At 42.6% G+C, this 25128-nt stretch overlaps 1 protein-coding gene across 1 annotated transcript in view; it reads left to right on the top strand.

The window, feature by feature from the left end:
- LOC109930223 (capon-like protein) overlaps positions 1–25128 on the top strand; it is a 36380-nt gene that overhangs the window by 4288 nt on the left and 6964 nt on the right. Inside the window, exons 4-6 of the mRNA XM_048613690.1 lie at positions 3096–3257; positions 11908–12073; positions 18396–18750. Of these exons, the coding sequence (XP_048469647.1) occupies positions 3096–3257; positions 11908–12073; positions 18396–18750 (683 nt within the window). The remainder of the gene's footprint in view (positions 1–3095; positions 3258–11907; positions 12074–18395; positions 18751–25128) is intronic.

Genomic DNA, 25128 nt, shown 5'->3' with positions numbered 1-25128 from the left:
AAACAGATTAAAATATGGATTAAAGGGGCAAATTCAATATTAAATTGTCTAGAGACAGAAAAATTATGAGAGAAAGATTAGAGAGGGAAGAAAGTGACAGAAAGGCTAAATAAGAAGAATCATAACCTTTTAAAATTGACAATCGGCAACAGTTGATTCAACGTAAGAATGTAATTAAAGAGTTTAAATTGTTTCCTTTCTGAATCAGAGAGGTTGATTGACATTGCATTAATAATTTATTACATCAAAAGCTGTTTAGGTTCAGTTCTAAAATGGCATGTTTGATATGAAATCCAGCAAGTACTTAGAAATAAAAGTATTTAATTTTTGTTAAGTACCCTTATTATATAAACTCCCACTCAAAGAGAAGGTGCTGCATTTTGATGACAGGAATATTTTACCATAGGAAACACATTGAGCAGGATCTTTGTAGAAAGCAATGGGATTTAAGCAGCATCAAGCATGGTACCTGCAAGTTCTGGTTATCAAATCTACTCTGGTGATAGTACAAAATGTAATCCGCATGCATGTGCTTGTAAACCTGAATTTTCACTTCCAAGTTGGGACATTCCTCTGCTTTGTAAACTGTGTCCAGGGAAAGTGTGACAACAAGGTGCAGGGCTGGATGAACACAGCAGGCCAAGCAGCATCATAGGAGCAGAGAGGCTGACGTTTCGGGCCTAGACCCTTCATCAGAAAAGGGGGGAAAGTGTGCCCTGATTGTTTGTTTGGATTTCCATTCTGGGCAGTGGGTGAAATAGAGAATCATGGCTAAACCCCCAAGGATGTTGTTTGGGGCTCTCTCACTCTCAGATAATGGCCAAGCTGCAGTCCTGGTGTTGGAAATAAACCAAACTGCTTCCTGTCTCTCTTGTATTTACACTGGGTCTGTTCCTCTCTTGCTAATGCTACTTGCCATAGTGTAAATAGAATACACTTTGTAAAAGGCAGGAAGGTTTGAAATGGGCTGGTTTTCTCAAAGCAGTTTTTGATAAAAGATACTTGCCAATAATTGATTGGAGAGAAACATTTTTAATTAACAATGAGGCCAGTAAGTTAAGTTAGCTGGTCTTTAGCTTAATCTTCATCTAGATGGCAGAGGTTGTAGGTTTGGAAGAGTTGCTGAAGAAACCATGGCAGGTTACTGCATCATATCTTGTGCATGGTACACACTGCAGCCATGATATATCCAGTAATGAAGGAGGTGGGATGTTAGACCAGTGGATGGGCTGTCAGTTACATAGACTGTTTTCCCCTGGCTGGTACGAAATTAAGTGTTGCTGCAATTTAGACATCCAAGCAAGTGAGTTAGAAATCATATGGGCCATGTATATCACACACTAATTAGAGCAAGATTAAGTTGTTTTGTACTCTAATAGATCAATACTGTCTGTGCAGTTTATTATTGTAATGGTTTCACTGACAGTGTATTACAAGTCCTTAGAACCTTATCCTGCATTAATATTCCAGCACTGTTACAGTCAGATGTTAGCAGAAGTGCAGTGATTTTCAAATCTCTGTTAACAGTGGGTCCATGTACCTCAATGGGGATGTCCACTTGGAACATGTAAATAAAGCAAAGAATTGCAGATGCTGGAAATCGGAAGCAAAAAGAGAAATTGCTGCAAATACTCAGCAGCTCTGGCAGAATCTGTGGAGAAAAAATAGAGTCAACATTTCAGGCCCAGTAATCCATCTTCAGAACATAAAGAAAAATGTATCACACCAAAACCCTACCCTTTGCATTAGAAGTATAGACATTCCTTTCCCTTCATGTGGTATATGGATATTATGTTCATTATACTCACATTAATTTGGTCCAATGTTGTCTACTTCGGAACCTAGCATATCATAAAGAGTTAGACACAGATTCTGGGAAAATGCTGTTGGGGACGGGGTCAACTGTGGAACATTTCCTCTGGAAATTCAATTGATTGGATCAAGTCCATGATGTCACTTATCACACTATTTATAGGCAGTAACTCGTGGATAGGAATGTATACTCATTCCACCAGATTTTTTGGTCACAGGACAGGTGCAAAGTACAGCATTTTGTAAAAGTATTCATGGGATGTGAGCATCAAGAGATCTGCCTTTAAGGTGGTAGTGAGCTCCCTTCTTGAACTGCTGTTGTTTTTGTGGTGTAGATATGCTCAGAATGGACTTCCAGGATTTTGACCCAGCAACCGTGAAGGGATGGTGATGTCTTTCCAAGTCAAGATGGTGTGTTGCTTGGAGGGGAACTGGCAGGGGGTGATGCTCCCATGCACATGATGCTCTTGACCTTCTAAGTGGTAGAGGTTGTAGGTTTGGAAGGTGCTGTCAAAGGAGCCCTGGTGAGTTGCTGCAGTGCATCTTCTGGATGGCACACGTTGCTGTCATTGTGCTTACTGCTGAAGGGAACGAATGTCAACATTGGTGAATGGGGTGCCAACCAAGTTGCTTTGTTCTGGAAACTGTCAAGATTCTTGTTGCTGTTGGAGCTGCACTTGTCAGGAAAATGGGGAGTATTCCATCACACTCCTGACTTGTGCCTTGTAGATGGTGGACAGATTTTTGGGAGTTAGTAGGTGAGTTACTCACTGCAGCCTCTGACCTGCTCTTGTAGCCACAGTTTCTGGTCAATGGTGACCCACCAGTATGTCTCAGCAATAGTAATGCCATTGTACATTAATGAGAGATGGTATTGATTTTGGAGGGTTTGCAATCACAGTTACCTGATCTAGACATTCAGCAATTAGTAAGTAATTTTGAGATAGTTTGCTAAGAAGCGGCAGTTTAGATATGACACATTAGTTAATTAGATAAAGAAAGAATACAAGTGTGATAATGGGGGATGGTTCACTGATACCAGAGGATAAACAGACTGTCAGCGTGGAATATTTTGGTCTCGTTGAAGTGGTGGGGACAGCAATATCCTGCTTTCTAGATAAGATGTTGCCTTGACAACTAGAGAGAAAACAATCTTGGGAGATGTGGAGAGCAGGGGATATCTGTAGACTGAGTGAATTTTGTTTAGGTAGCCTTGTTTTAAACATGTTTCATTTGAAATGGATAACGTCAAATGAAATGTTCCTGATTTTTATTTTCTATAGGATCCTGAGAGTGGAAGTCCTTTTGTTTTGTCAGCTCAGCTGCCACGATCTCCCAGCAGTCAGTGCTCCTCTCCTACTCCACTGGCATCCCAACACCACTTGCAACTGCTCCAACACCAGCTTTTACAGCAGCAGCAACAGACACAGGTGGCTGTGGCTCAGGTTAGTCTTGCAACTACCTCATGGTGAAGTCATAAAGAAAAGATCCTGAATCCTCAACTGGACCCATTTAAAATAAATTCAGATCAAGGCCTGAATGCCATCTCCCATTTTAAGTCTGTTTCTCCATTTGTGTGCACAGTCAACAGTTTACTCAGATGATGTTCTTTTTGGTTCCTATACCCTTCGAATCCCTCGTGCTGAAAAGTTTCTGTAAAGCACTGCAACACCTACTTGTGACTGATAGCAGTGTATTACATAAACTGGAGCTCATATAGTACAATGCAGTCACTCAACCAGGCTGCCTTATTTCTGATCCAGCAACATTCATACTCAGAAGTAGTCACATGAGTAAATTGGTAAGTTGACAATACAATAACACAGTAGCTTACAGAAGAGATGTTACATAGTGCCTTTCTTTTCTTGCACTCAGATTTTACCATGAGTTCCAATGTATCTATTTGAATTTTGAAATTAGCTTTCTGTTTGCATTGAATCAAATCCATTGCAAAGCTCGGTTGCTGGATCTTTATAACACCGTTATGGATCTAAACTTTACATTTCTGATACAGTTGCTCTTGTTATAATTGTTACCAGCCACTGAACTGATGGTCAGAGCTAGTTTAATACTCAGCGTTCTCCAACAAAGAAAATCCAATAATAACCTCTTATTGATAGTCCTGACCACAAAGTGAACTGCACATTTTAGTTACTGAAATATGGCATTGGATATGGGATAGGGTTAGGATTGGAATGAGGTGAGAAGCAGGATAATAGTGGAGCAGGAGTGGGGTAAGGAGTGGGATTAGAGCAGGACTGGTTGACTGTCTTCATCTGTGATTGAGCCAGTTTGAGGCAGTAACTAGACAATAAACTGATCCAGTAATCTGAGAGACCTATCCTTTAGTAATATTTGCTCTGTGCCCACCCAGAACAGGCAGGAAGAGACATGACATCCATCAGCTAAAAGACCACAGGGCTAAAATTACTCCCCACTTGACTGAAATGCACCAGGTTAAAATCCACCTCAGGTTGTCCTGTTGACCTCATAGAGGCTGCTTAATTAAAAAGAAAAGCAAGTATCTTCTTGGTTTTTACATGTCTTCAATGTTGTGGAATATATTTTTCATTTTTCATTGACATTAAATGCCTTGGCTTTCACCTGTTAAAGGTGATATATAAATGCAAGTTGTTGCCTGTGAAATGTGACACTACTTTCCTCATATTATATCGTAGCTCACTGCTGGATTGCCACACTGTGTATGTTATCACAGAGCAACATCAGTCTTGTCTTTGTTTATTTCAATTTGCTAAGTTACATATTGTAAGGCATGTATAAAATCATCCGATAATCATTTAATACTTAGCATAGATTTACATTTTCATATAAAGGTGTATGTTCATACTATTTAAGTGTTCATCAGCTGTCCAGTCAGAATGCCAATTGGTTTTTAGCAGAGGAACTTGCTCATTGGAACTGATCTTTTCCCGACCCCGTTCATTTTCTTGCTCAGAAATCTAAAGATCAGGATCTATCAATATAGTGTATTGTGGTTTTATATGGCTGTCTTGCAGATGAGAGGAAAACTACATATTATTATAAAATAAGTGCAAAGTACTGCAAATTCTAGAATCCGAATTAGAGACAAAGTGCTGGAGAAACCCAACAGGGCTCTGAAGAAGAATCAATTTGGACTTGAAATGTTGACTCTGTTTCTTCAGCACTTCCTGCGTTCATTATATCATATGGCATGTTCATGAGGTACTCTTGTATTATTGACAACCCTGCTTACTTATTGCTTACCCAGGTGACAAACAAACTCTTACCTTGTGATAATAAATGTGTTCATTAACCACAAGTAGATGTTGTAAAGCACAGGAAGAAGGCAGTAATAAATTGGCCTGCATCTCATTAATGGTGCTCTGCTTTTCACCAAGTACTAAACTTTAACTACTTTGCTGACCAAATAGCATACCTTGTGTGGTAATTGTTGAAAAATAATTTGATTCAGTGTGTTAAATTTTTGTTTTTAAAATGTACTTCTGGTGAGTACTCCAGTATGGTTTTAACTCTTTGAATGCTGCATGTCTGCCTAGTTTTCCATGCAAGCATTTTGTCTCATTTTAAGACAAGCTCAAAAACCACACGACACTAGGTTATAGCTCAACAGGTTTATTTGAAAACACAAGCTTTCTGAGTCTCTCTCCTTCTTCAGGTGCTCATGAGAGAGGACACAAAAAGACACAGAATTTATAAGTAAACTTATCTACGATCTGATCAATCATTAGTCACTACTTTAGACAAACAATGCTTACACTATTAACACTTTATCATTTTAAAGGCCTCTGTTAGGTCATGCCTCAGCTTGCTCTTTTTGAGAGGAAACAGCGCAGTCTCAATTCTTCATAAAACCCAAAGAACTGTAGATGCTGGAAATCAGGAACAAATTCAGAAATTGCTGGAAAAACTCATCAGGTCTGGCAGCATCTGGGGAGAGAGAGCAGTGTTAACGTTTCAGGTGTCCAAGTTTATAAATGAGCAGTAGTACATTTATACAGTGAAAAGAGCAATTGTACAGATTGGATGTGATCCAAGCAAATGCAGAAAGATTGTTCTTTTGCTATAACCTGATGCTAACAGAGTTCAAATACACCCTACAATCTCCTGTCGTGGCACTAAGCTCCTCTTTTTGGCTTTAATTCTTCCTTCCCACATTCAAACTGGAATTTAGGATCAATTGACAAAGGTCACCATCTGTGCTGCATTACAGAACTTTGAAAGGAAGATCAGTTACCGAAAGGTTAATAAAATCCAGTCTCCCATTCATTGTAGCTCCTGTTTGCACAGTCACTGCAGTGAGTAATATAGGTGTGCGGTGCAGTTTTTGTAGGGGTGCGCTAGCACAACATCACCATGAGGTGGTGCTGTTGGCTGACCCTATGCCATACCCTCTCGGATGTTTGTTTCACTGGATTATTAGGATAGGAAGATTCAAACCTTGCGCAGTCAGCAAAGTTTTGCTGAAATTCTTGCAGTGACAGAAATGTACAAGGTTTACACTGACCCAATTCATGTGCCTTTTTCCTTTAAAAATGGATGGTTTTGTCATACCTGAATATTTTTACTATTAAAAGCAATTCCAAAAGTCCAGTGATCCAAAAGGTCCAACAATTTCTGCTGGGTTTGTGAAACAATAAATCTGCAATCATTACAAACCATTGGATGCTATGTTAGGAGTAGGCTCAGAGCCGCAGAATCTGATAGTCCTCATTGTCCTTCCTGTGGGTTGCGAACTAGCGCATTGGTCGACTTTATTTGTTTAGGTTGTGTGAAGGTTCATAAGTATGATTTCCCTTATTTGCTAAAATAGTTGTTTTCCTTCCCACCACCAGCCCTCCCCATGTGTTCAGTCATTGCACCCAGTCATTCGCTCTCCTAGAGAGATTGAATCATAGAGGTCAAAAGCACAGACAAAGGTCCTCAGTCCCATAGAGTCTGTGCCAGTCAACAGTAACCACCTAACCGTTCTAATTGCGTTTTCTAGTACATGGTCCATAGCCTTGTATGCTTTGGCATTGCAAGTGCACATCTAAATACTTCTTAAATGTTATGAGGGTTTCTGCCTTTACCACCTTTACAAGCAGTGAGTTCCAGATTCCCACCACCCTCTGGGTGAAAAAAATTGCTCCTTACATCCCCTGTTAACCTCCTGCCCTTTACCTCGAATCTATATCCCCTTGTCATTCCTCCTTCCTCAAAGGGGAAAAGTTTCTTGCTGTATACCATGTCAACAACCCTCTTAATTTTATATCTCAATTAAAGTAATCTGGTGTCATAAAATCTCTCACCTCCCTTCTCATAACTGCTTGACGAGTGTTGTAGTGAATAATAGAGTGCAATTTGGCCTGAACGATTAGTCAACTTGTCATCAGGTATTAAGTTAAATCTGTTCTCCTGAAAATTATGTTGTAGAGTAAAACTATGTGACCAGGAGCCTTCTTTCATTTGTAACCCCTCAGTCTCCTGTCCTGTAAGGAAAACAGCACAGCCTTATTGGTTGCTGTACAAGCCTAGAGGATTGGTTGACTAGTAGAAAGCAAAGAGTAGGGGTAAATGGGTGTTTTTCTGGTTAGCGGTCAGTGGCTAGTGGTGTGCCTCAGGGATTAGTGTTGGGGCCTCAATTGTTTACAATTTACATAGATGATTTGGAGTTGGGGACTAAGTGTGGTGTGTTAAAATTTGCAGATGACACTAAGGTGAGTGGTAGAGCAAAGTGTGCAGAAGACACTGAAAGTCTGCAGAGGGATATAGATAATCTAAGTGAGTGGGCAAAGGTCTGGCAGATGGAGTACAATGTTGATAAGTGTGAGGTCATCCATTTTGGTAGGAATAACAGCAAAATGGACTATGTTTTAAATGGTAAAAAAACTGCAGCACGCTGCTGTGCAAAGGGACTTGGGTGTCCTTGTGCATGAATCGCTAAAAGTAGGATTGCAGGTGCAGCAGGTAATTAAAAAGGCAAATGGAATTTTGTCTGTCATTGCTCGAGGGATGGAGTCTAAAAACAGGGAGGCTATGCTGCAGTTGTATAGGGTCCTGGTGAGGCCACACCTGGAGTACTGTGTGCAGTTTTGGTCTCCTTACTTGAGAAGGGATATACTAGCACTGGAGGGGGTGCAGAGGAGATTCACTCAGTTGATTCCAGAGTTGAGAGGGTTGGATTATGAGGAGAGACTGAGTAGGCTGGGATTATACTCATTGGAATTCAGAAGAATGAGGGGAGATCTTATAGAAACATATAAGATTATGAAGGGAATAGATAAGGTGGAGGCAGGGAGGTTGTTTCCACTAGCAGGTGAAACTAGGACTAGAGGGCATCCCTCAAAATAAAGGGAAACAGATGTAGGACTGAGGTCAGGAGGAACTTCTTCACCCAAAGGGTTGTGAATCTGTGGAATTCCCTGTCCAGTGAAGCGGTTGAAGCTACCTCGCTGAATGTTTTTAAGGCAAAGCTAGATAAATTTTTGAACAGTAAAGGAATTAAGGGTTATGGTGAGCGGGCGGGTAAATGGAGCTGAGTCTCAAAAAGATCAGCCATGATCTTATTAAATGGCGGGGCAGGCTCAAGGGGCCAGATGGCCTACTCCTGCTGCTAGTTCTTATGTTCTTATGTTATTAATCTCTCTTCGTGACTAAAACTCTCCAGCCCGGACAATGTCCTGGTTAATCTCCTCTGCACCCTCTCCAGTGCAATCACGTCCCTCCTATAATGTGGATTCCAGAACCGAGCATGGTTCTCTAGCTGTAGTCCAACCAATGTTTTACGCTGTTCCAAAATAACCTCCACCCTTGTCCCCCAACCCCTACCCTTTCTGCCGGCTGCCACTTTCTCCACCATTCACTTCTCGTATCTGGCCCTGGACCTGTTTAAGAAGAACATTTAACAATGCAGGATTTAATAATATAGAACAGAACGGGGCAGATTTCCTTGTTTGGCTGAGAAACCTGATTTAATGGACAAGGATAATCATCCAGGACTCCGCCTAGGCTGGAGTTGAGCAGGAGGGGAGCTTCCAATAATCCAAGCAATGTTGATGTTTGGAAGGATTGAAATTCTGGGAATTACTGAGGATGGTGGCAAAGTGGGAATGTTACTGAACTAGTAATTCAGAGACACAGGCTAATTCGACTGCAGAAGCTGGTGGAATTTAAATTCAATATAAATATAATCCGGAATTGACAGCTGGTGTCCAAAATGGCACAAACTCTCATTGGTTACCTTAAAGCTCATCTGGTTCCCTTTTGGGAAGGAAATCTGCCATCCTTACATGTGATTGCAGGTCCACAGCAATGTGATTGACTCTTAACTACTTTTGGAAATGGCCCTAGCAAGCCCCTCAGATCAAGGGAGGTTTTGGAATAGACAACAAATGCTTGGCTTCTTGACAATGCTGATATCCCGTGAAAGAATAAAGAGAAACTTGAGGTGGAGATGGTAAAATTAACTAGAAACTTGGCAGAGTGTCTTAACAGAGAGGAGAGAGATGGTCTTCTTGAAGCTGAAAGAAACAGAAAGAAAAATTTATAGAAATAAGTGCCATGATGACATTAATAGAGTGAGGGGCAGCACCTTAATTTTCCCAGCTAAATTTGCTAAAAGCACCAGTCAACATGTTCCTCTCAGTAGTGGACTAGAGGGCACAGGGCAAGTGCAGTAGCAGCCATTTTAATCAGCCACTGACTATTCTCCATGGAGCTGTGTGATAGACAGTCTGTCCAAATTCTCACTAATATTTGAGATGGATTTCAATTTCATGGTTAATGCTGTTAACCTGTTGATAATGTTGCTGTAACATTGTAGCCTGCAGTCTGTTACCCTGATGTACTTGTATAGTATGATCTGCCTGTAAAGCATGTAAGACACCACTTTTCACTGTACCTCGGTACATAGGACAGCAATAAATCGAATCAAATCAAATCGGTATTGAATACTTAATCTGTTCACTTGGTATTGCTCTACCCATTTCACTTTTTAGACCAGATGTTACAAATATAAAATTTACCAGATTATAATATTTTAGAACTGTCTCTTTAAGGTAAAATGTCAATAAGATGAGATGGCTTGGTTGTTAAAGGTTAAAAATGGGCCCAGGTTGTTTTACTGGGAAGAAAGTACAAGGTGTTCACAACCACACAATAATGAGCTGGATTTTTGTGCATGGAGAGTGCCACTCCACTCCTTTTTACAAAACAAAAGAGCTCCGCATTTGTGACGTTAGGGCTCCTTCATAAATGTGGGGCTGTACTTTCCTTCCTTGCAAAACAGTCAAGGGAAGGCAAACTGTGCCCCCTCTTCTGAAAGTTACAGGCCAGCATCACAGACAGCCACTTTGACAATTCCTGTGAAAGGTTAAGTACATAAGGTAGTTGTGAGTGTATCTGGGAGTTTAGGGTGCGAGATAAATAGGGTGCCAAGTGGGTAGAGGATAGGGCTCCAGGTTGTTAAGGTGTCAGGTAGGTCGGGGGAGATGCCAGGTAAATGGGGTGCCAGGAGGTAGGGTTCCATCTACCAGATTGCCAGGGCGCAAGGTGGCAATAGAACCAGGAAAGTGATGGAGTGATTAGGGTAAACCAGGGTGAGTGTAAGATATTGGGTCTGGGTCGAATGGGCAGGTTTGGCTCCGAGTGAAGTGGGGTGGGGTGTGGGTGGCAGAAGCGAGTGCCAAGCGGAAATTTCAATTTTCTGGGCAATTCCTTCTGAGTCTGCTATGATGGGGGTCCCAAAGGATCCCGATGTGCAAATCTCACCTACAGAACCAACCATCTGGCTATTGGAAAACCCAGGCCTAAATCAGGTCCATCAGTGGGTAGACTGTTCGAATCACTCAGCAACCTGTTTGTAATGTCAGGTTTTATAAACTGCTATGCTTTAAGCTGTCATTATCGTTGCTAGCTAGAATTGGGTTGGGATCTAGAGAATACGTAAATGTCATTTGTACTTGGATCCACATGACTCACGTTGTATTCAAATAGATTTTAGGAAGGGAAAATCAACAGAAAGCCATTGTGATATCAAATTGCATGTTTCTTAAGATAATCCTGAACTTAACAGGTCTGCAAGAATGAGAGACAGCAATCAGAGTGATCCAGGTAGTCAGTCCTGCACCTGAAGCAGAGAAAATGCTGTAATTATTATTCACCACGGAGAAGCAGCTAGGAGCTCAGGTTCAGATTGAAGAAACCAAGTTTGTGAGGATTAAACAAGGCTGAAAGGTTTGTCTAGCTTTGACTAGAGAGAAGAATCTCTAGGGTAACCCTCAATGTGACAGTCAGTCCTGAGTTTACAGTTGCAAGTCTGGAGAAACATAAAATAAGCAGTTCATTGGGAATGGAAAATAGCTTTTGACTGTCTCTGGGAGAATTGGTGTTCACTTAAAGGATAGATTGAAATATAAACACGTGATTTGGTTGGGGGAGGCCAGTGATTTCTGATTGTTATAAAAATTATATGGGGAAACTTTTCAACTCGTCTGTAATTGAAGTTTCACACATAAAAATATGGTTGGTTTTGTTTGTTAGGGTAAAACTCTTAAAATTTGGATTCTTGTCATCTCACTGAAAATTAGAATTTATTTTTAAAGTTATTAATCTCTACAGGGATTTCTCACCTGAGCCAATTAGCTGCTTGATTGATGTTTGATCCAGTGGATTTTCTGAATAAGGTAGTGCACAAGGATAGAGTTAAGTTCCTACTATCTGGCCAAGTAGCGGACAAATTGGGATCATTTTTGGAGAAGGCCTCAGTGTTTGAAAGAGTAAACATGGCTCATTACTGCTATTCAACATTATTCAGAGAGAACATTTGACAATGTTTACCAAGCATCAGTATCTTTATTCAGCTTTGAACGTCGCCTGTGATTAGCTGCTTTGTTGTATCAGAGCAGCACAGTCTAGGTATTGTCAACTAGACGTAAACACACATGTTTGAAATCTGAAGATATCGTTCAGCAGTTGCCTATAGCTGTTTGCTGAGCTGTGAGCTTATTTACAGTATCATCAATCTGAATGGGTGAGTGTGTAGGATGGAGACCATACTGAATACAAACTTCCACTGTTCATGAATCACAGATTCAGTTCTTTTTGTTGTGCCAGGTGCATCTGCTGAAAGATCAATTATCAGCTGAGACGGCAGCTAGAATTGAGTCGCAGGCCCGTGTTCACCAGCTCATCCTACAGAACAGGGATCTCCTACAACATGTCTCCCTCTTGGTCAAGCAGTTGAAGGATTTTGAGAACAGAATGAGTGCACAGCAGACAGGTAAGGAATACTCCAGAAACTCAACAAGATCATGTTGTCCAATTATTTAGAAAATGGAAGTCTTTGCATTTATATAGTGACTGTCATGACCTAGGAATATCCTAAAGTGTATTGTAGCCAGTGACGTTCTGTTGAACTCTCAGATTGTTGAATTGTTTGGAGTCATAGCTGGCACAAATGGAAAATGGTCATAGTTACTGGAGGTGAGTGATCTCAGCTCCAGGACATCTCAGTAGGTGTATCTCAGGGCAGTGTCCAACACCCAACCATCTTCAGCTGCTTCATCAATGACCTTCCCTCCATCACAAGGTCAGACTTGGGAATGTTCGCCAAAGATTGCACAATGTTCATTCACGACTCCTCAGATACTGAAGCAGTCCGTGTTCTGGATAATGTCCAGGCTTGGGCTGACAAGTGGCAAGTGACGTTCGCGCCACACAAATGCCAGGCAATGACCATCTCCAGTCAGAGACAATCTACCCACTGTCCCTTGACATTCAATGGTGTTACCACCACTGAATCCCCTGATATCAACATCCTTGGGGTTACCTTTGACTGGAAGGTCAACCGGACTCACCACATAAATAGAATGGTTTCAAGTTATAATGTTTAAAAGACATTTGGATAAGTACATGAATAGAAAAGCTTTTGAGGGAGACGGGACAAATTCAGGCAAGTGGGACTAGTTTAGTTTGGCAAAAGGGTCAGCGTGGGCTAGTTGGACTGAAGGATCTGTTTCCACGCTGTGTGACTGTATCACTCTATGACTCTACAAGAGCAGGTCAGAGGCGAGGAATACTGTGGACAGTAACTCACCTCCTGATTCCCCAAAGCCTGTCCACCATCTACAAGGCACAAATCAGGAGTGTGATGGAATACTCCCCAGTTGCCTGGACGTTTGAGAGTTTGAGCATCCAGGACAAAGCAGACCGCAAACATCCACAAACATCTGCTCCCTCCATCACCAATGCTCACCAGCAGTAGTGTGTATTATCTACAAGATGCACTGCATAAATTCACAAAAAATCCTTAGAGAACACCTTCCAAACCCATGACCACTTCCATCGAAGATCAAGGGCAACAGATACATGGGAACACCACCAACTGCAAGCTCCCCTCCAAGCCATTCACCATCCTGACTTGGAAATGTATCGCCATTCCTTCACTGTCGATGGGTCAAAATCCTGGAATTCCTTCCGTAAGGCACTGTGGGTCCACCTACAACACATGGAATGCAGTGGTAAAAGAAAGCACCTAACCACCACCTTCTCAAGGGCAACTAGGGACAGCCAATAAAAGCTGTCTAGATAGCGATGCCCACATCCCACGAATGAATAAGATATACAGCAGTCTTTTTGTTCACAACTAACTGCCACAACCAGCAATATACTAAAGACAGTTTTTTTTCTGTGATGTTGCTTAATAATGACCAGAATCCTTGGTTCACCTTTCTTCAACTTGAAAATTGGTAAAGTTACCTTCTTCTGAGGGAGGCCTTGTTGCACAATGGTAGCATCACTGCTTTTAAGCTAGAGAGCCCGGGGTCAAGTCCCACTCCAGGGCTTGATGGTCAAGGAAGATGTGTTTCACAACATGGGCAAACAGGTTCAGTATTAATTTGTAAATCCTTCCAATACACGCTAATGCCAGGTGGTAAGAGTGGGAGAGCTTTGTGATAGAAGGACATTGGAGCCTCTACCACAGTGCTTGAGAAATGCCCCTCCCCATTAACTCTGTTTGGAGTGTTTGAAAGTTGCCAGGACCCCAGGTTTGACGCTGGGAGTGTGGACTGTAAGGCTGTATATCACACATACTCAATTATACATGCTCAATTACTCACTCACTCACTCTGCCTCCCTTATTCTTTCACATGTTCATTTATTTACTTTCTCACACACACTCATTTAAAGTCACTCATTCATTCTCTGTCACACATACTCAGCTCTTTACATTCTCTCTACGTAAACCCTCACTCGTTCATACACTGTTATATGTACTCTGTTATTCTCACTCACACACTCCTTCACTCACTTGCACACATACACTGTCTCTCACACTCGCGGGGGAATGATCCATTTGCAGCCAGTCCTGCATCAAGGAGTGGACTCCAGACGTCTTGAGAGAAGAGGAGAAAGGAGACGTTTTCTGCCAAGCTGCAGTGTGGAGCAGTCTTCAGCAGGTTCAGGGTTGGGGGTGGTGAGGGGTGCTAATTCCTTCTTCTCTCCTTTCTCCCACTCATGGACTGCTGGCCTCCGACACCCAGTCTCGGACTCACCTTCCACCTGGTGCGGCGTCAGCATGGATTTCCAGTCTCGAGGTGATTCCTCAAAGTGCAGTCCCATCATGGCTAAACACTTAAGAAAAACTGTAATGTTTGAACTTCCAGCTTTATTTCTTTATTTTTCTACTTAAAACTAAGAAGGTCTGCAATATGTAACTTTTAGCCTTATCTTGTATGTTTGATGCTATACTATAATTACTGCAATGTTTAACTTTGTTCTTTCTTTCTACCTTGTTCTAAGATTCTGTACATAGGTACGTGTACCTGAGATGGCACCCTGTGTGGCAACTTTATAGACTTTTCACTGTACTCCTGTACTTTTGTACTTGAGTACACATGACAATAAAATGAAAAATGAAAAAAAAAACATGGCAGCCATGTTAAACTTACTAGGTAGGACAGGCTCCAGCAGTCTTCAACAGAGCCCTCCAGGTCTCACGATGAGCAAGAATGATAACAGAGGCATTACTGATTCTGCTCTGTCCTGATGGGTGAATGATTGCTGTTGTTCAGATGAGGCAGGAACCTTTAAAACATTTAAGAAGTATTTAGATGTACACTTGTCATGCCAAGGCATACAAGGCAATGGGTCAAGTGCTGGAAAATGGGATTAGAATCGTTATTATTGACCAGTATGGATGCGATGTGCTGTAGATCTGTCATTAGCCTGCCAACAGGGATGCTCTGCACCTGATTGGCTGCCCTGGGTACTGACCATCCTGATTGCTCCAGTCCTCAGCCAATGAGTCTGGACCCAACTGGATCCGTTTCCCCTTTGTCCTGCTGCACTCCATGGCTGCCATTACAGATTTGGGATTTATGATTTCCAGATTTCATCCCCTGTGGGGATCTTGACCCACAATTTGGGAAGCTCTGCTTTACCGCCACTGTCCATCGCGCCAGCCTACAACATGCATGTAAAAGTGTATGTTACTGTAGCAATTGACTTCTAGGGACAGTGGTTATCTTTTGAGGATGATTAATATGGGCTAGATTTGTGCCAACAGGCACAGGATTTGATTCCCATTCTGGCTGGGATGGATTTAGGACATACCTGTTTCCCTTACGTGTGGTGCAAGTCATGATGCTCTGGGTCAGACCTACCTTTGAGTAGGAAGGAGAAAAAGAAGATCTTCCCTAAATTCAATAAACACTCCTCAGTACATTAGTATACTGCCCCCTCACCACCCACAAGTACCACAGAGCTCCAATCTGCAGAGTAAGATTGCCAATAAAGCTTTGTTGTTTCATGGAATTTCTGCAGTGTGGAAGCAGGCCATTTGGCCAATCATGTCCACACCATCCCTCCAAACAGCATCCCACCCAGAACCCACAACCCTGCACATCCTGTGGCTAATCCACTTAGCCTGCACATTCCCACTGTGAGCAATTTAGCATGGCCAGTCCACCTGACCTACACATCTTTGCACTGTGGGAGGAAACTGGAACACCCAGAGGAAACCCACGCAGATATGGGGAGTATGTGCTAACTCCACACTGACAGTCACCTAAGGGTGGACTTGAACCAAGGGCCCTGGCACTGTGAGGTAGCAGTGCTAACCACTGAGTCACTGTGCTGTCCCTAAGCCACTGTGCCACCCCATTTGTAAGTATCCCAATCACAAACAAATACCATTTTCAGACTCTGTGCCTTGTCTTTGGATTTGGAAATTATTTCGGAATCTATTGATCTGTTGGTAATGTTTTGAATTCTTCAGACTGACCGGTGCCCATGTTGTGCCAAGTTAGCTGCATAATGGTGACACAATAAGTGTGAACACTCCCACTCAGCAGCCAGGTTATAGAATCCACACACAGTGAAGCAGTCTGGCTTCCCCCTAAACCTCAGGATGTCACTGGGCATTCACAAGTTATGTACGTGGAATGATGTATCCAAGTGCAGTACTATAGGAAACCAGGGTATTAGTCTGTGTGGGGCTGGTCGATCCCTGTGTGCATGTACATCATATCTACCTCCAAGCTGAAGATTCCAGGGGCTTCTCATTGGTTGTATGTGTCTCCAGGACTATTCCTTTGTTGTTCGACCACTGCATTTGGTGATTGTTCATGGAGATTGCGCAGACAAAGTGTGGGGACATTTAGCACCATTGTACTGTGGGTTCAGCTTGTTTTGAATCTACATGACCCTCGGGGCCGTCGGGTGAGGTCAGGAAGGCAAGGCTCTTCGAATTCAGGATTCTCTGACAGGACATCAACAGCTAGTTCCCTGCCTGGAGACCAGTCTAATTGACAGATGAGCTTAGCTTCCGGCCAGTGGGGAACAGGTAGCTGCTGCAGGACCCACAAAGACCTCCCTGGGGGAGACGAGCTGATCTGGAGTGGGTGGAAGGGGATGGTTAATTTCAGTGGCGAAGGTAGAGTCATTGACCCTGACAGCACAGAAACAGACCCTTTGGTCTAACCAGTCCATGCCACCCATAATCCCAAACAAAATTAGAACCACCTGCTTGGCCCAAATCCCTCCAAACATTTCTTACTCACGTACTTATCTTTAAAATGTTGCAACTGTACTCACATCCACCACTTCCTCTGGAGGTTCAGTCTCCACGTAAGTCACTCTGTAAAAAAATTGCCCCTCATGTCTTTTTTAAATTTCTCTCTCTCTCACCTAAAAAACATGTCCCCTACTCTTGAAATCCTTCACCCTAGGAAAAAGACACCTGCCATTCACCTTATCCATACTTCTCATGGTTTTATAAACCTCAATAAGGTCACCCCTCAACCTCCTACACTCCAGGAGAAAAAGATCTCAGCCTGTCCAGCCTTTCCCTATAACTCAAGCCCTCTATTCCCAGCAACATCCTGGTGAATCTCTTCTGAACTCTCTCCAATTTAATAATATCCTATCGTACAACAGGGAGACCAGAACTGGACACAGTCATCCAAAAGAGGCCTCTCGAACGTCCTGTACAACGTCAATATAACGTCCTGTACAACGTCAATATAACGTCCCAACTCCTAAACTCAAAGGTCTGAGCAATGAAGGCAACCATGCTAAATGCCTTCTTAACCACCTTCTCTATATTTGTTGCAAGCTTCAAAAAATTATGTATCTGAACCCGCTAGGTCTCTATGTTCTACAACACTACCCAAAGCCCTACTTTTAATTCTATAAATGCTGCCCGTGTTTGTTTTACCAAATTGCAATACCTCGCATTTATTCAAATTAAACCCCATCTACCATGCTTCAGCCCATTGACCCAATTGATCAAGATCTCTTTGTAATCTTAGATAGCCTTCTTCACTGTCCATTATACCACCAAATGTGGTATTGCTGATCCTTGAGTATGGTGGAGATGGGAGCTTAGAGGCTTCAGTGGATAAGGTTGGTGGCCTGAGAAGCAGATCGAAACTGGAATTGTTTCCGCAGTGTGGGATGCTGGGAAACAGGGAAGTAAGAGGCCTTGTCAAGAAGACCTTGGAAGGGATAGTGTGGAGAGGGGCAGTTGCCTGGGCAGGAGATGACACAGCAAAACATTTTGATTCCAGCAGGTGGGTTTAAAGGACTGGAATAAGCAGCAATCATCTCAGTCTAACTGCTGGGTTTCCCCAAGAAAACCCAGTCACTCTCAGTTACTTAGAAAAGTTGGAGAATAATGTATCTAAATTGGCAACCCACTTCCTATGAGCTGATGGGTGAAGACAGCAGATATTATTTTTATAAAAGCCTAAAGTCCGAGGATGAGATCACTGCAATTGTACTGTATCCTCTGGTTATGGGATATAGAAATATCTGCCACGTCCACACATTACAATAACCTTTGCAATATGTCTAATGTAGAGTTGGCACTTCTGGCATCTGCCTCTGATGCGATATAAAACACTGATTAGAAACATCACTTCGCAAATTCCAAATGTACTATCCTGTAATATCAGTAATAATTGTTTGCAACATGTGGGAATTATTTCTACATAAAATGATGCTAAGCCTGTGCAAAAAGTGGATTACCATAAATAGATTCTAACCTTGAGAAGCCTGTAATTGACTAAATGATATTTTATCTTTTGTTGTTTCCTCAGTTGACCCGACTATGAGCTCCATTTCTGAACAAATTTCATTATTGACTCTTCACCACCACAATCTGATAATGAATGGACCTTCCACCTCCACCCCAGGAAGTGTTCCTATTGCTTCTGGTAGGCCAAGCGCATGGACCAGCCATGACAACAATCAGTCATTCGCTAATCTCATGAATTTGGATAAAGAGAACCAAGATTTAACGATGCAAAGTAGGCACTGCCAGACAATGACTGAGAAGAAAGAGGAGAGCAGAAGGATTGAAGGCTCAGAGGGCAGTGAAAAAACTGTTGCCACTGGTGAGATTGCTGCTGACTTTAAACTGGAAGACCCGAGCCTGGACATGAAGAATGGAAGGTAAAGTTACCTCTTTCTGCTTGCTCTTTCCGAACTGTACAACCCACAATCCTACAATCTTACCTCGCTGCCTATTTTGCCCTCTCTCAGTTTGGAGTAAGGAAGCAAACAGGCTACAGAACATTGGATCCCCAGTGTTTTAAACATGCCCTTCACTCTGTGTCTATCACTGAGAAATGTGAATTGTGATCACACACACTGTCAACCAATCGTTTTCCTTTTGTTGTGTGGTGATTTTGTCTGCCTGACAACAAGAAGAAAGGAAAGAGAATAAATAATCTACGATGTCTCCTTATCACCAGAAAAAGTGCTGCGGCTAAAATATCGTTTCCCACATTTTTGTCAGTTTTCTCACTTTTGGGTTGCTGTGTAATATTTAAAGAAATATTTCTATCATCTGCATGTATCACCTATTTGATTTATGTGCCTCTTTTCTTTCTTTTCTCCTCCCCTCCTCCTTTCCTGAGTTCTTCAGCAACAATATTAACACTCGCATTCAGATTTCATGTGAGGAGCCCACCTCACCCAGTCCCACCAGGGACAAAATTCCAGCTCTTTCGTAAGTTTTTATAAGTTTGGTCTAATTTCATTTCTCCGCTTTGTGACTGTGACTTTCACCCCTTCCTCCCTCATATGTCCAAGGTGCTGTCTGTTGGTGAGGTAGGGTTCTACGATTGAGAGGAAAGACATGTCTGCCTGTCAGGAACTCTCACCCAAGTCAGGAATCTTTCCTGTTGGATTGTTCTCCTGATTCCATCCTTGTATCAAATTTAATGTGCACACATAAGGATGATCAGACATGAATCAGAAAGCAAAGTCATTCTGCTGGTCTTGTCTCAAGATGCTAAAGTCTATTGTAACTGCTAACTTGACTCTGATCCGACAATTCAACGCAGACCAAGACTCATCATTCCTGATACAGAGCTATTGGGGAATTCAGATAAATTTGCTTTTAATGCGCTTGCAGACCTGATTTGATCAAGACTTGAAATCAGCTTGCGTTTTAGCAGCGCTGAGCCATCTCTGTAATGTTTATCTGTTTTGATCTACTTAACAAAGCATCGTGCTTCTTTTCATTTTTAAAAAATTAAACTCGAATAAAACCGGATGCGAAATTGTTCAGCTGTCATCACTGAACTGGTTAAGCATTTCTCTTCTGACAACCAGGCATCTGGCACAGGGATTCAGATCACAGATCTAATCATGGTAATTGGTAAACTGCATTTGAGATGAAGAGCTGTGAGTGATCCTGAATACAGGCCATCAACTTCATGGAAATGAGATGTGTTTGCATAATGAACTGTGCCCATTCAAGCTTAAAAGAAGGCTCATTTGGAAGAGCTCTCAATATATTTTGCATCTAATGCAAAGTTCTCATGAACTGCCATGAACAGGCCATTCTCAGAAAAGAAGTACAGTAAAAAAGGTGACTTCCTCTGGTTCTTACTAATCTGTGAATGACATAAACCTCAAACATGCTGCCAACTCAGATTTATCATCAGGAAACCACACCGTTTTTTAGGGGGATTTAGTTGGACAGAGGCATTCAGCTCTCCAGCAGAGCGCAAAGGGACTTCTAAAGAATCCCCCACTCTAATTGTCTACCCATCTTCACTGGTCTGCTGTTTGATCTCCTCTGATGACTCTCAGGTGACTATTCTGTCATGTATGAGTCTAATACTTTGACAGCTCACTCTATCAGTTGACTGGGAAATATCACAGTGATGTTGCATCTGAAGTTCAGGCATGCGTACTTTCCAGCAGGACTACTTGGATCAGGAGTGGAATGTCTTTAGAAGACCTTGTGCTCTTCTCTATCAGGAATGAAGTTTGCCTTCTTCAATCCATCAAACATCACTGGGAAAACTGTCTTGCTTTCAGCATTTACTAGTTGATTGCTTCAAGTTGAATAAAAGTACAATGGTTTTTGGTGAATTTGTACATTTTCAGAATACGTCCACGTGTTTAAATCAGTGCTTTTTAATTTCTAAGGTTAAAAAATTGTCAAAAGACTTTTCTGCTGGTTTCTGCCATTGAACTGTTTCCAGTGAGTTCCCTCGTTTTTTTTATTCTTCCCACAATCCATTTGTGGAATCCTCCCATTTAAATATATGATAATGTGAGACAATGTTCTCAGTAGCAGTTCTCTGAGGCCCTTCTTTGACATTCAACAACATTCAAAGATAACTTCTTTGAAGTTGAAAGGTGGGTATTCCCCCTCCAGACTGTTACGTTGCCTATCTAAGATAGGCAAGACAGTGGTCTGTAGTCTGGCATGGGTGAGAAATGGTACAGAGTAGCACACCTACCTGCCACTATTGATTGATTGATTTATTGTCACATGTACCTATGTACAGTGAAAAGCTTTGTTTATAAGCAGCACAGGCAGATCATAGTAAGCAAGGACATACAGAATCATACGATGAAAGAAACTAGACAGAGGCATACAGGTTACATTGTACAGGGCGTGTGCTAAGCAAGATCAACATTAGCAAGATCAGCATTATTTGAAATTAGAGAGTCCATTCATCAGTCTAACAACGGGAGGGAAGAAGATGTTCTTGAACCTGTCGGTGCGTGTATTCAAGGTTCTGTACTGACTGCCTGACGGAAGAGGTTGTAGGAGATCATTACCAGGGTGCATTGGGTCTTTGATGCTGTTGGCAGCCTTTCCGCGGCAGTGAGCTGTGTAAATGGAGTCCATGGATGGAAGGTTGTCTTCTGTGATGGACAGGGTCGTGCACACAACCTTCTGTGGTTTCTTACGGTACTGGGCAGAGCAGTTGCCATACCAGGCTGTTATGCACCCAGACAGTATGCTTTCTATGGTGTATCTGTTGAAGTTGGTGAGGGACTTTATGGACATGGCAAATTTCCTGAGCTGCCTGAGGAAGAAGAGGTATTGTTGTGCCTATTTGACCGTCGCACCTACGTGGGAATTCCAGGACAGGTTTTTGGTTATCGTCACACCTAGGAACTTGACACTCTCCACCATCTCAACCTCAGCTCCGTTGATGTAGATGGGAGCGTGTTCTCCTCTTTTCTTTCTGAAGTCAATGAGCAGTTCTTTAGTTTTGCTGATGTTGAGAGAGAGGTTGTTCTCATTGCACCATGTCACGAAGCCCTCTATCTCCTTTCTGCATTCTGACTCGTCATTGTTTGATATCCACCCTACCACGGTGATATCGTGAGCAAACTTGTAAATGGCATTTGTTCGGAATTTGGCAACACAGTCATAGGTGTAGAGGGAGTACATTGGGGGCTGAGGACGCATCCCTGGGGGGACTCCATTCTTGAGTGTTATTGTGGAGGAGCTGCATTTGTCTATCTTCACTGATTGCGGTCTGTGAGTCGGGAATCTGAGGGCTAAGCCAAAACCTAGGTCTCAGAGTTTCGAGATCAGTTTGCAGGGGATAACGGTGTTGAAGGTGGAGCTGTAGTCAATGAGCAGGAGTCTGACATAGATGTCCTTGTCCAGATGTCCCAGGGATGAGTGCAGGGCTAAGGAAATGGTGTCTGCTGTAGGCTTGGTGTATCAGTAGGCAAATTGAAGAGGATCACAGCAGGCTGGGAGTCTAGAATTGATGTGGCCATGACTGGCCACTTGAAAAACTGCATAATTATGGAGGTCAGAGCCACTGGGCAGTAGTTATTAAGGCACATTGCATGTGTTTTCTTAGGTACAGGGATGATGGTGGCCTTCTTGAAGCAGGTGGGGACTTTAGCCTGTAGGAGGGAGAGGTTGAAGATGTCGGTGAATACCTCCACCAGTTGGTCCACACAGGATCTGAGTGCTCGGCCGGGGACTCCATCCAGACCTGGTGCTTTCCTTGGGTTGACTCCCAGGAAGAATGATCTGGCGTTTGAAGTGGTGACAGTGGGCACAGGTGCATCCGGGGCTGTCAGGGCAAGTGACACCGCGCTGCTGGCATTCTGCTCAAATCGAGCATAGAAAGCATTGAGCTCATCAGGGAGGGATGTGTCCTTGTCCGCTATCTTGTTCTGCTTCATTTTGTGTCCCGTAATGTTGATTAGGCCTTGCCACAGACAGTGGGAGTCTGTATGGTTGGTTTGGGCCTCTAAGTTTGTGATTCATTTTGGAAAGTCTAATTTGAATGCAGAATACAGGGTTAATGGCAGGATTCTCAGCAGTGGGGAGGAACAGAGGGATCTTGGGGTCCAAGTCCATAGATCCCTCAAAGTTGCTACCCAAGTTGATAGGGTTGTTAAGAAGGCATATCGTGTGTTGGAGGGGAATTGAGTTTAAGAGCTGCAAGGTTATGCTGTAGCTCTATAAAACCTTGGTTAGACCACACTTGGAACATTGTGTTCAGTTCTGGTCACCTCATTATAGGAAAGATATGGAAGCTTTAGAGAGGGTACAGAGGAGATTTACCAGGATGCTGCCTGGACTGGAGGGCAGGTCTTATGAGGAAAGGTTGAGGGAGCTAGGGCTTTTCTCATTGGAACAAAGAAGGATGAGAGGTGACTTGATAGAGGTGTGCAAAATGATGAGAGGCATAGACAGAGTGGATAGTCAGAGACTTTCCCAGGGCGGAAATGACTATTACGAGGGGGCATAATTTTAAGGTGATTGGAGGAAGGTATAGGGGAGATGTCAGAGGTAGGTTCTTTACACAGAGAGTGGTGGACGTGTGGAATGCGCTGCCGGCAGTGGTAGTGGAGTCAGATACTTTAGGGACATTTAAGCGAATCTTGGATAGGCACATGGAGGATAGTAAAATATAGGGTAGTTTAATCTTTAGAGTAGGATAATAGGTCAGCACAACATCGTGGGCTGAAGGGCCTGTATTGTGCTGTACTGTTTTATGTTCTATGTTTAACTTGGTCTGGTACTGCCTCTTGGCATCTCTGATGGCTTTGCGGAGGTCATTTCTGGATTTCCTGTATAGGTCTGGGTCGTCCAACTTGAATGCTGCATACCTGGGTCTTCAGTTGGGAATGGATTTCCTGATTCATCTAAGGAATGGGGGAGCACCTGGATTGACTTCTTTGGTACACAGTCCTCGCCGCACTTCCTAATGAAGCCCGCGATGGTGGTGGTGTACTTGTCGAGGTTTTCCGCTGAGTACTTGAACACAGTCCAGCCCACTGATTCTAAGCAGTCCCGGAGATGGTCTTCCGCTGCCTCGAACCAGCATTATACTTCTTTTTGTGAAGGATCCTCCTGTTTCAGCTTCTGCTTGTAAGCTGGGAGGAGGAACACAGCGCTGTGATCTAATTTTCCAAAGTGTGGGAAGGGGATGTAGTGGTAGGCGTCTTTGATGGTTGTGTAACAGGGTCCAGGATGTTCAGCTATTTGGCATGGACCAGTAGCAATTTGTGACTCCACAAAGCTGTGCAGAACTTGTTTGGATGAATGTTACAGCAGTTCACCTTTGCAATAGAATGAGAAAAAGATGGACAAGATTTGTAGTGAAGCCATATGAGAGTTGAGTGGCAGAGAGCCCTTGCACTGTTTCTTCTATAATTAGTCCTCCCCCAGCTGCTGCTGGAAGTGCACATGGTTGAACTGTCTTTTGTAAAAACTGCGTTCTAATTCCTGTGAACGGTAGTTTGCACTCATTTCACATAAATTTTGCCAGATTCTTACTGCAATTAGTATGCAATTTGTAAATCCATGTGTAAATGCAGCTTTTGCCTATCCATAGACTCACATCTTCATCATTGACAAAACAACATTGTGAATCATCAGATTCATTTTAAACCCGTGATCAGTGACCAGTGGAATTCAAAGTTTCTCAAGTGGGATAATTCAAACTTCACCAGATTATAAACTTACTACTGGGATACTGAGTCAAGTCTTCCAGTGCTAGTAGAAAATGAACAGTTTTCTTCCCAAATGATTTTGTTAAATACCTACAGTGATTACACGTAGAGGCCCAATTAGAACGTTGCCCAGGCTCAAAAGTTGCAGTGTCCAATCCTCGCACTAATGCCATCGCAGACGCTGCCTGCACACACTTCCCTGCTGATCGTCAGCACTTACATCCTGAGTTAAAATCTGCCTCTCGGATGTTTTCCATTCATAAAGCTTTCCTTTTGTTTTCCGATGGTACTCAAAGAAAGCAATTTGATCATATTAAATGGATTTGTGGATTGTATTTTGCTTCCATCACTTTTTACTGCTCACTGTTAAATTGAAAGGTTTTTAAGATAGTGATGGATTTGAGAATTTTTCAAAGTTGCAATTTACTCTCCAGCCTGAATGGATAAATTAATGTGGACATTGTCTCGGAGATTGTTTTATAGTTCTCTTCATGTTACACCCCAAGCAATAAAATTAGCCAAATTACATGGAATTATCATTTCTACCAGTAAACAAAGCTTTCAACTAAAGGAAAGACAGGGTCACAA

This window comes from Rhincodon typus, chromosome 28 (genome assembly GCF_021869965.1).
Source record: "Rhincodon typus isolate 14 chromosome 28, sRhiTyp1.1, whole genome shotgun sequence".
NCBI lineage: Eukaryota > Metazoa > Chordata > Chondrichthyes > Orectolobiformes > Rhincodontidae > Rhincodon > Rhincodon typus.
Note: the sequence above shows the minus strand (reverse complement) of the source record. Positions and strands in the feature narration are given on the sequence as shown.